General features: G+C 39.4%; 1 protein-coding gene across 1 annotated transcript in view; it reads right to left on the bottom strand.

Annotated features, from left to right (window-relative positions):
• The window catches only part of IMPG2 (interphotoreceptor matrix proteoglycan 2), a 169,696-nt gene that overhangs the window by 18,843 nt on the left and 138,995 nt on the right, over positions 1 to 11,858 (bottom strand). The window contains exons 6-10 of the mRNA XM_073586264.1: positions 2,612 to 2,661; positions 2,386 to 2,534; positions 933 to 1,091; positions 695 to 753; positions 588 to 608 (exon numbers count right to left, since the gene is read on the bottom strand). Coding sequence (XP_073442365.1) covers positions 588 to 608; positions 695 to 753; positions 933 to 1,091; positions 2,386 to 2,534; positions 2,612 to 2,661 — 438 coding nt within the window. The remainder of the gene's footprint in view (positions 1 to 587; positions 609 to 694; positions 754 to 932; positions 1,092 to 2,385; positions 2,535 to 2,611; positions 2,662 to 11,858) is intronic.

The raw sequence follows: 11,858 nt of genomic DNA, 5'->3' as shown, positions 1-11,858 counted from the left end.
ATTCTCATATTTGTAAAAGAAATGAACAGTTCCATTGATTAAGTCTAACTTTTACCATTCCTTATTTCTACTTTTATAACTTGTCAAAAAGTGTCAGATTTTTTAAGTTGCTACATAAACTAACGGAGAAATTTGCTGTAAAAAAAACTAAAGGCCAAAGAAAATAAAAAAATAGAATAGAAAGTCAAAAATATACATGAGGTAGCACTCACCGGTCTAAAATCCATTATTTATTGCAATTCTTAAAACATGTTCAGCAGGACGAGGGGGAGTAGAGTGTGAGGACGACTGCTGTTTCGCGCTGTTGCTGTTGACCCGTAGAAGCGCAACAGCGAAACGTCCGCATTGCAATAAATATTGGATTTTAGACGGGTGAGTGCTACCTCTTTCTCTTTTTAATGGACATACAGTACTGTTATTCTTCTGGGTGAGCACCTGAGGTTTGTGGTATATGCCCCTACAGCGTTTGTTTATTGCTTCGGAGGTGCATTGTGACACAAGGTGCAGCGGAGGTGCTCATCATTGTGTGCTTTTGTGGAAAAATATACATGAGCTATCAATAATTTAATTGTCCATTTTCACCGTACCTGTCATCCATAATGGGAGGACTGAAAATAAAGACAATGATACATTAGAAATTAAACTTCATTGGTTAAAGATTTGGTTCTATTACCAGCACAACTATGAGCAATACCTGATTTTTTGAACTATGATTCTTTTATATCCAGGCAAAACTTGAAATACAGGTTCAATCTGAAAGAAGTGAAGCAAGCCAAGTTAGATAAGTTGAGTTCCCTGTTAATGACAACAGGTGATTAGTAAGACAGAATGACTATGTCCACGATAATTAGTGGGTTCATTGGTCAGAATCAACTCAGTGAAGCAGTTTGGAGTAATCAGTACCAAAGAGATTGATCTCACTCAGATCTTACCTCATCAACGAACCTTTCAGTTATCTCTTTGTACAAATCACTAGACTTGTCGGCTAGCTCCATTTCGTATGGCTCATTTAGAATCAGGATACTAAATTCTACCATTTTGTCCGCTTGTTTTTTTGCATTCTCCGTCACCTTTAATATTTCATTGTCCATCTAGAGATAATGATAGAAATAGTTTGATCATCTAGTGATTGCCATGTACAATTTTCAGAAAGAATCTATGGCAGTAATCTGAAAAATGCAAAATAATAACGTTTTTTAAATATTCAATACCAAATCTATAGCTTATCTCATAAAGATAATCCTTTGTCAACAAGAAAGAAGCGCTGGATTGTATAAAGTCAGTTGATCAACATGGGATAGACCGTTTTGACAAGGGTAAACCACAGGCAGCCACACATTGCAGCATCTACGCGGATATACAGCATTACATGCCAGACAGGCCAAACAGACTGGCTGCTCATTTAAAGCATAGATGCTTTCAGTCCACCTGAGCAAGAGACATTCTTAGTCTGACCATATACATTAGATACTTCAACCGATTTCATCTCAGCCGTCACTTCCATACACAGGAGTGTTCCAGTGTTTTCTATGAGAAAGCAGCCTGCTGACATATCGGCCAGCGGCTTACGTCAGGGAGAACAATGCAGTTGGCAGACTGAAATCAGACATATCCTTTTAATTTATTTCCTGACCATCAGCCACTCAGTGTATCGGGCAATAACAATGGTCAGTACTCTAATATGTATGTGGGCCGTTAGTCTCCTATTCTGGCACATTGAAAGAAATACCAAGTAGTGACCTTCTCCCCAACATGATGACGATATTTCATAATAAGTTATATGGACAGCAGTTGTTCTTACTGGACAGGTCCTATACTATTGAAAGATACGTTAGACTCCAGGAAACAATCTTTATTATTTTCTACATTTCAGTGACATATATGACTGCTGTCTGGCTTATTTTACTGGCTAACCAGGTCCCCTTATTTGCCTCTGAATCAGCCTTGAAAGAGGTTAGATTAGCTAATGAATTAATCCAGACAGACAGCTTGCTTCATGCCGAAACATGGGGAAGAAGCTCTCTGCAACCAGATCCTGTAGAGTTATGTCACAGCTTACACAAGTAGATCAGAATTTACAGTAAAAGAAATTTTGCTCCATGACATTTTTGAAGTTTTTAATTTCTAAAGCAATAAAGAGCTTCTTCTGGCGCCAGAAAATATCACTAATACAATAAATTACTTAATCTAGATACATAGTGGTAGTATTTTAATCTAGCACCCAATAATCCAGAAATTCTACTGCTGATCCTATATTGCAGGGAGCTGTCAGATTCATGATCTCAGTATACATTTCGATGCCCTTAATATAAAATATTAAAAGCATTTTACACATTTATGATCCAGAATATTAATATTATTTGCACTATATATGTGTTCACTTACATCTTCTTCAGTTTGCTTTTCTTCCAGAAAGGTTGTAGATGAAGAGTTCTCAATAGATATTTCTTGTGAAGTTACTTTGGCTGCTGCATTGAATAAATCAAGACAAGCAAATTTAGCTTTAAACTTCTCTAATATGTTTACAATGCGTTCTAGAAAATATCAAGTAAATTAGGCTGTGCTACCAAAATCAGAACTATGAAAATATCCTGTATAGAGCAATTAGTACCTGGAGCTGTTGTACTGTCCACGGCTTCAGGTGCTGATGTGACATCGGATCTGTAAGGAATGAAAAAAAAGCAAATCATAGGAATGAAACGAAGAAAAGAAAATGTATAAAAAAAAGAAAAGAAAATGTATCACAAATCACAATTTTATATGACAATAAAAAATGTTTTCTTTTAAATTAATTTTCTTTTATATAAATGTTAGTCTGAAAGAAGAAATGCAAATAGAAAGTAAAATGATGTCATTTGCCTGTAATACACTCAAATAACAAAAATATTGCCTTCCAAAAAATATATTTGAAAGCAAAAGCGAGAAAAAACAGCTGTAGTAAATCAATTTTTAAGTCCAAAATAAACTTACTGTCAAGGTGTACAAATGGCCACATAACATTAAATGAAAGATTAAAATGAGCCAAAGTTTTGTCATTATGTTTTAATCACAAACTTCTATTCAAATGACATTTTTCTGGGTTATTTTTTTCCTTATAAAGTGCACCTATGTTGGTTGTTACCTTTAAAATTAACCTGTCAGCAGGATTGTGCACAGTAACCTACCCACAGTGTCAGGTTGGCACTGTTATACTGATTACAATGATACCTGGGGGGATGAAATCCATCTAGTGGTTGTTTAATCTTTATTTTCAGTTTTCAGTTAATGATGCTCCGGGGGCAGGTCTTTATGTGGTGCTCTGCTTACATATTCATACTGATGGCTTATGACAGGTCACTGATCCCTCACTGACCTGCCCCTTATTTTGCACACTGAATATAATATGTTTTGAAAAGAAACAAAATTCAAAATCAGCAGGCAGGTGCTGGCAGCAGTGCCTACACTGTAGTATGATCGCATCTATAATGTCTATTTAATTATTTTATTTGGTGATATAAATTTATGCAGAAAAAAATTCTCTCTCAAAATGGCATTAGCCTGCTGCACAGTAGCATCTATTTGCGATCTAAACCATGCTACTGCGTAGGCACCGCCAGCGCCATTTCGCCAGAGGAAAAAAAATTGTCTCCACCAACATGGAGTCGGCGGCACCATTTTGATAGAGGAAAAAAATTGCTTCCACCAAGATGGCACCTGTGCAATAGCATCTATCGGATCGCTGATAGATGCTACAGCGCAAGCTGCACCATTTTAACAGAGAATTTTTTCATAGGAATAAATGTATATCACCAAATAAAATAATTAAATGGACATTAGAGATGCGATCATGCTACCGCCTGCCTGCTGAATGTGATTTTTGTTTTCCAAAGCATATTATATTCAGTATGCAAAATGCAAAATAGGGGGCAGGTCAGTAAGGGATCAATGATCTGTCATAAGCCATCAGTATGATTAGCTAATCAGAGCACCACATGAAGACTCCCGAAAGGCTGCCGTGAATCACGAGAATCTCATTAACTCAAAACTGAAAATAAATATTATACAACAACCACAAGACGGATTTCATTACCCAAGGTATCATTTTAATCAGTATAACGGCACCAAAAGTTTCTGAAGGTTACTCAGCACAATCCTGCTGACAGGTTTCCTTTAAAGGGAATCTGTCAGTAGGATCAATTCTTGTAAGCTGTTATTATGGACATGTAAGTAATAGGACGCTGAATAACATGGTTCCTTGATATCCACAATCCAATGTCTTATTGCAGAGAAACAGTCTGAACATCTCATTTACATACAGTGAAAGAAATAGTTATTTGATCCCTTGCTGATTTTGTAAGACTCCCCACTGACAAAGACATGAACAGTCTATAATTTTAAGGGTAGGTTAATTTTAACATTGAGAGATAGAATATCAAAAGTAAAATCCAGAAAATCACATTGTATAAATTATATAAATTTCCTTGTATTTTGCAGTGAGAAATAAGTATTTGATCCCTTCCAACCATTAAGAGTTCTGGCTCCTACAAACCAGTTAGATGCTCCTAATCAACTCGTTACCTGCATTAAAGACAGCTGTCTTACATAGTCACCTTTATAAAAGACTCCTGTCCACAGACTCAATTAATTAGTCAGACTCTAACCTCTACAACATGGGCAAGACCAAAGAGCTTTATAAGGATGTCAGGGACAAGATCAAAGACCTGCACAAAGATGGAATGGGCTACAAAACCATAAGTATGATGCTGGGTGAGGAGACAACTGTTGGTGCAATAGTAAGAAAATGGAAGAAATACAAAATGACTGTCAATCGACGTCGATCTGGGGCACTCGTGCAAAATCTCACCTTGTGAGGTGTCCTTGATCATAAGGAAGGTGAGATATCAGCCTAAAACTACAAGAGGGGAACTTGTTAATGCTCTCAAGGCAGCTGGAACCACAGTCACCAAGAAAACTGTTGCTAACACATTACACCGTAAAGGTTTAAAGTCCTGCAATACCTGCAAGGTCTCCCTGCTCAAAGGCACATGTGCAGGCCCATCTGAAGTTTACCAATGAACACCTGGATGATTCTGTGAATGATTGGGAGAAGGTGCTGTGGTCAGATAAGACAAAAATTGAGCTCTTTGGCATTAACTCAACTCACCGTGTTTGGAGAAAGAGAAATGCTGCCTATGACCCAAAGAGCATTGTCCCCAATGTCAAACATGGCAGTGGAAAGATTATGTTTTGGGGGTGTTTCTCTGCTAAGGGCACAGGACTACTTCACTGCATCAATGGGAGAATGGATGGAGCCATGTACCATGAAATCCTGAGTGACAACCTCCTTCCCACCACCAGAACATTAAAAATGGGTCGTGGCTGGGTCTTCCAGCAAGACAATGACCCAAAACATACAGCCAAGACAACAAAGGAGTGGCTCAAAAAGAAGCATATTAAGGTCATGGATTGGCCTAGCCAGTCTCCAGAACTTAATCCCATAGAAAACTTATGGAGAGAGTTGAAGCTCCGAGTTGCCAGGTAACAGCCTCAAAATCTTAATGATTTAGAGACGATCTGCGAAGAGGAGTGGGCCAAAACTCCTCTTGACAGGTGCGCAAACCCAGTGGCGGATTACAATGAGGTCAATCTGGGCGGTAGCACAGAGCCCAGTGTTGTGGGGGGGCCCACCAGCCCAGGGTAAATTGCCTCATTATAATCCTCCACCATTTGTTTGCCTGCCCCAGGCGGGAGCTTATTTTTCCCACATTACACTGAGCCGCCACGCCCCCCCATGCACCGACCCCATCCTCACCCTCCCAGACAGACCCAACGGCCACTGCAGCCCCTCACTGATAAATCCCTGCTCTGTGTGCACAGGACCTGTGATGAGGTCACAGGAGGGGAGCAGTCAGGGGTCACATAATCAGGGGCTCTGTCCGTGGCCCCTGACTCCTCCCCTCTCTCTGTTCTTTCTTTCTCTCTCTGTTCTTTCTTCTCCCTCTTTGTTTCTCTCTGTTCTTTCTTTCTTTCTTTCTCTCTATTGTTTCTTTCCCCTCTTTCTTTTTCTCACCCTCTCTGTTCTTTCTTTCCCCTCTGTCATTTTTTCTCTCTCTGTTCTTTTTGTCTGTCTCCTCTTTCTTTCTTCTGTACTTTCTTTCTTTCTCTGTTTCTTTTTCTTTCTTTCCCTTTTCTTTCTCTTTGTTCTTCTTTTCTTTCCCCTCTTTCTTTTTCTTTCTTTCTTTGTCTGTTCTTTCTTTCTCTCTATCTCTCTGTTCTTTCTTTCTCTCTCACTGTTTCTTTCTTTCTCTCTATCTCCCTGTTCTTTCTTTCTTTCCTCTTTCTTTCATTCCCCTCTTTATTTCTCTTTCTTTCTCTTTTTCTTTCTTGCTTTCTTTCACTCTCTGTACTTTCTTTCCCCTCTTTCTTTCTCTTTCTTTCTCTTTTTCTTTCTTGCTTTCTTTCTTTCACTCTCTGTTCTTTCTTTCCCTCTCTCTGTTTCTCTTTCTTTCTACTTTCTCTGTTCTTTCTCTCTCTCCTTTCTTTCTCTCTCTCTCTGTTTTCTTTTTTCTCTCTCTGTTCTTTCTTTCTTTTCCTCAGTACTAGTCAGTGTGCTCACAGTACCAGCCACTGTGCCCACAATGCCAGCCATTGTGCCCATAATTCCTGCCACTGTGCCATCAGTACCAGTCAGTGTGATCAGCAGTGCTAAATGGGTGTGGTCGGGCAGCCGGTAACCAATCAGTATTTGTAAGGCCTCATGGACACAATGAGTATTTGATGTTTTTTACCTCAGTATTTGTGAGGCCTCGTGCACACGTTGTGTATTTTTTGAGTTTTTTACCTCAGTATTTAACCCCTTCCTGCCCCTTGATGCACCGTATGCGTCATGAAAACTAGTGACTTCCCGACCCCGTCACAAAACCCCGTCACATGACCGGTGGGCCCACAGAGTCTGAACAGCCCGGGGCCCTGGCTACCCTTAATCTACCCTTACGCAAACCTCATCATCAACTACAAAAAACGTCTGACTGCTGTGCTTGCCAACAAGGGTTTTGCCACCAAGTATTAAGTCTGGTTTGCCAGAGGGGTCAAATACTTATTTCTCATTGCATAATGCAAATAAATTTATATAACTTATACAAATTGATTTTCTGGATTTTATTTTTGATATTCTATTTCTCAATGTTAAAATTAGCCTACCCTTAAAATTATAGACTGTTCATGTCTTTGTCAGTGGGCAAACTTCCAAAATCAGCAAGGCATCAAGTACTTATTTCCCCCACTGTATAAGAAAAACGTGAACTTCTCTGTAATAAGACATCGGATCGCAGATATCAAGGTACAATTTTATTCGGCTTCTTATGACCTGCATGCCCATATTGCTTAGGATCGGTGATCCTACAGACAGATTCCCTTTGAATAGCCTAATAGTAAGTGGTTGTTCTGTCAGCATCAATAACAAAGTAACTTCTCCCTTAATTTTCTGTGACGATAATTCAAACATTTTAAGACCCCATGTAAATGTAAGATAACTAATATTACAACTAATATAGCTGTCCATCCTGTTGTCTCTATAGCAAAAATAGAAAACAATCTGCAGTAGTGCATGCTATCAAAAAAATGATTAGCCTTTGTCTACTTATTTAGCATCTGAATAGTCACAGAAGACGGTCATGTGTGATTGATAATGCTTAAGACTTAATAGCAATTTGTATCTTTAGCCTAAAAGGTAGAGTATAACCTTTTAGGCTAAAGATACAAATTGTAGAGTATATACTGTAATTCTAGACTTTTTATTAAACCAATAAAATAATTGATAAATACGTGCACCAAACAATGCAATACATAAGGAGAAAAAAAATTGTATAGGGTATAGCTTATGCCAGCTGAGGATAAGGAGCCACATCTATTAGCAAAAGAATTAGGACGCTAATTTTACTGCATGAGGGCACGATAGCACTTAGCAATTCTACTCCAGTTAGTATGGATAAACATATCCTATTCCACCCCAATCAGTTGAATACATAGAGCATTGATAATGATTCTCATCCTAAAACGAACAGTTGTATCTAGTGCCATGAACAGAACATTTGATTCATATTTCTTATGTGAGTACTGTAAATCCAATATACCATTATCAACCATAGTTACTTCCAGAACTGTTGGTGAGAAACATAGAGCATAGACAATGCCTGCTACTGCACGTCCTGTCAGTGATGGTTGATTAAGGTGCCCCTGTGGCAGACAATTGGTCAACTCATACTATAAGGGTACCATCAATGCAATATCCCAATTAGGACCAAAGGACCATTTAGTTCCTCCCAAATCAGGGTAGCACAAGGAATATGAACACTGATATATGACCCATAAGTGTCAGTTTTTACCTTTTCTTTTTCGCTTTTTGTATTTATTTGTTTGGTGTACTGATTTACCAATAATTTTAATGATTTCATAAAAGTGTATTATGTATTCAACAATCGTTGATCTTTATCTAGCATCTGATTTACCGACATTTGGCCAACTCTTAGATTAAAAAAAATGATAATGGGTTCATTAAAGTTATTTATCGATGAAGATTGATGGAAAAACAAAATTGTTGTGGACCTAAAAAATGTTGTACAAAGCAATTTTCAATGCTTTAAATAAAAAAAATACCCTAGCTGAATATATAGGCAAATTGATATCACAATGGCTCGAACGGTTACCTACAGCAGGGTTCCCCAACTCCAGTCCTCAAGGCCCACCAACAGATCATGTTTTCAGGATTTCCTTTGTATTGCACAGATGATGCAATTATCACCTGAGCAATACTAAGGAAATCCTGAAAACACGATCTGTTGGTGGGCCTTGAGGACTGGAGTTGGGAAACCCTGACCTACAGCAACGAAATCTTGAGTTTCAATTAACTTATGAAAATATATTAATTGAGTTTGCATATTTTTTTTGTGTTTGTATGGGCATCCTCTGATACTTCTTTTTTCTCCCACATTCTCTAAATATACTGAAAGGTTAATTAACCTTCTGTTAAAGGGAACCTGTCAGATGATTCATACAGTACTTCCCAAACAACAGACAACATGAATCAGATCTTGGCTGCACAATTTCCTCCAGGTACATTTCTCTGAAATAATTCAGCGCCTTTCCCATGAAAACTGTCAATCAAATAGATGGTGCAGAAAGAAGATGGATGCCCGGGGGTGGTGCCGGACTAGTCTTGCCTCTCCTGATAGTCCCCAGTTGGGTTTTCAAACTATATTTTCTCTGAATTGCTGCAGTGCTTCAGAGAAAAAAATACTTGCCTCCAATCATGCAGCCAGGTTCTGATTCATGCCGTTCAAAATGCAATTTATTGCTACAGAACGTATTATCCATATTCAAGTACTCTTTAAACTGTTTTAATACTTTCACCACATGCAATTTCTAAGAAATCATCTGCATATAATTTGGTATTAACAAATTTATGACAACACTCTATACTAGTAAGAAAGAGAAAGAGTAAGCCAAAGATGGTAGGAGCCAGCAATATGTTGGACAATGGCATGGGAAATATCCCATGGAATTGATCCACAAATACTAATGAGGGAGGAAGGTCAACTTAGTTATCCCATGAACACAACACCATTTTAAGATCAGAATAACAACTAATTCCCAATTCTGTGCTAAATAGAAAGATGAAAACTGGAATTAACATTTATTCGCAATTGACTATTTTGGGTCGTCGTCATTGCTGCACAGCCGCCATCTAATGATACTAAATATTTTACTAGGAAACATTTGCTTTAGTAGATTTAATCTAGGAGCCAATGGATCTATCCTACTTTGTACAATGTCATGGATTGACCCTGCTACTCAGTCTGAGATTTATGCTGGTCAAAATAATTTATTTTTCTTGTCAAGTCAATGATTTCTAATGCTGGTAAATTTATGTGAGAAAAATGACCTGCTAAATACTCATTATAGGCATACAGTATGTGTCTTCGTGATTGTTCACGTTATTTCCATGACAGGGGTTGTCCCATGAAGGCAACCCCAGTCCAAATATATAAATCTATGTATTTCACAGGAACGACCATACTCATATTAAGCCAGCATACTCGCTCATAATTAAGCAGGCACAACTGATGAGCATTTCCTATATTCTTTATCTATGCAGCTACTACCTGTAGGTTCTGTATAGATAGGTGAGCATTACGTATTTCTGTCTTCAACTTACACACACTATTGGGCATTTCAAATAATTCCGTAGACATAAAACCACTTTAATTAGGTTCCAGCATCCAAGGAGTCTTTTAGAGTCTCCTGACAACGCAATCACGGTGAGCAAAATGTACTACAGCACCTATAGGAGTGCACGGTCATAAGCCCCAATGATGGGGAAAGTGATGCATGGTGATAAGCTCATTTTCTAATAGTCAGCACAACACCCAGTCAGGTTCTCACAGACACCATGCCCAGTGTCGGACTGGCCAACCAGAGCATCGGAGGATCCTCCGATGGGCCCTCCGCCTTGCTTCTGTGTGTTTAGAGTAGATTCACTTTGGCTGAAATCTGGAGCATCATTTAAGGTCGTACCGTCATCTACACTGAGTTCTCCAGTGCTACCTTACTAAAACGCCCAGTTCCACTTTAACACACACATCCTTCCTTCCCTCTGACACATATATTTCTATCTTCTTTGCTATAAGGACAGATAGAGGGAGGGAGTCTACAAGCTGCAGCTACATAAAGTGACGCCTTTTTAGTTGCAAAAAGCAACTGAGCTGTAAAGTAAGGTTTTCTGTATATTTATCAAGTATGTGTTAATTGTGTACACTGTGTGTGAGCATTTATACTCCTATAATGTGTGATTAGCTGTCAGTGTGAGTGAGGGGGGTCCTCATTCAGTAATGGGTGATAATGGTGGGTGATGGAGCCCTCAATCAGATATGGATGACTGTGGACCCACATCCCATAACACTCATATCATCCTTTACTGAATGAGGGCCCCCACACTTCAACTGGCAGCTATACACGCATTGTACATGAGTATCAGGGTATGTTCCCACGGTCAGTAAACGATGCGGGTTGGATGCTGAGTACATCCGCAGCGTCCAACCCACAGCAGCCAGATGTTACAGTATAGTGGATGGGATTTCAAGAAATCCTATGTCCACTATGCGTGCTCTGACACCCACGGCTCACCTGGAGAGACACACATGCGGTGTGTCTTTCCAAACTGCAGCATGTCTATTTATCTTGCAGAGATGCATGTCTCGACAAGATAAATTTCACCTGTCCAATGCATTGGATGCGGTAATTCCACACAGTTCAATGAACACATGTGGAATCACCTGCGTTCAAAAACCGGCAGCACTTTGGACAAAGCGGGCATGTGCTGCGTTCATAGCACTGCCGATTACTGACCAAAGGGATGTAGCCTAAACATTCATGCTTCATATACATGTACACACTCACACTTGCCTGCACACTGCAGTATTCTGCTCTGCGCTCAACAGGGCAGAGCAGTGCGCCTGCGCCGGAGCCACTACAGGAAGGGAAGAAGAGGACGGCATCGTATGAAGATGGGAGGCGCCGGATCGGACCGCGACACCCATCGGACCGGACCACCCCCTCTGGTGAGTATAATCTAACGTGTTTTTCTTATCTTTCAGGTTACATCGGGGGCTTATCTACAGCATTACAGAATGCTGTAGATAAGCCCTGATGTCAATGCCGGCAGCTGATAGTCCAAAAAAAGGGTGACAGATTCCCTTTAATGTGCACAACGCTGCCCTCCTCCAGACTTTAGCTTTTCTAATTTCGATAGTAAATGGATGTTGGGCCCCAAAAATGATGACATGGTCTTCAAATGCCCATGTGCACCTACACCTCAGACTCAG

The sequence above is a fragment of the Dendrobates tinctorius genome, unplaced genomic scaffold, assembly GCF_039654945.1.
Source record: "Dendrobates tinctorius isolate UK_male_01 unplaced genomic scaffold, ASM3965494v1 ptg000091l, whole genome shotgun sequence".
Taxonomy (NCBI): domain Eukaryota; kingdom Metazoa; phylum Chordata; class Amphibia; order Anura; family Dendrobatidae; genus Dendrobates; species Dendrobates tinctorius.
Note: the sequence above shows the minus strand (reverse complement) of the source record. Positions and strands in the feature narration are given on the sequence as shown.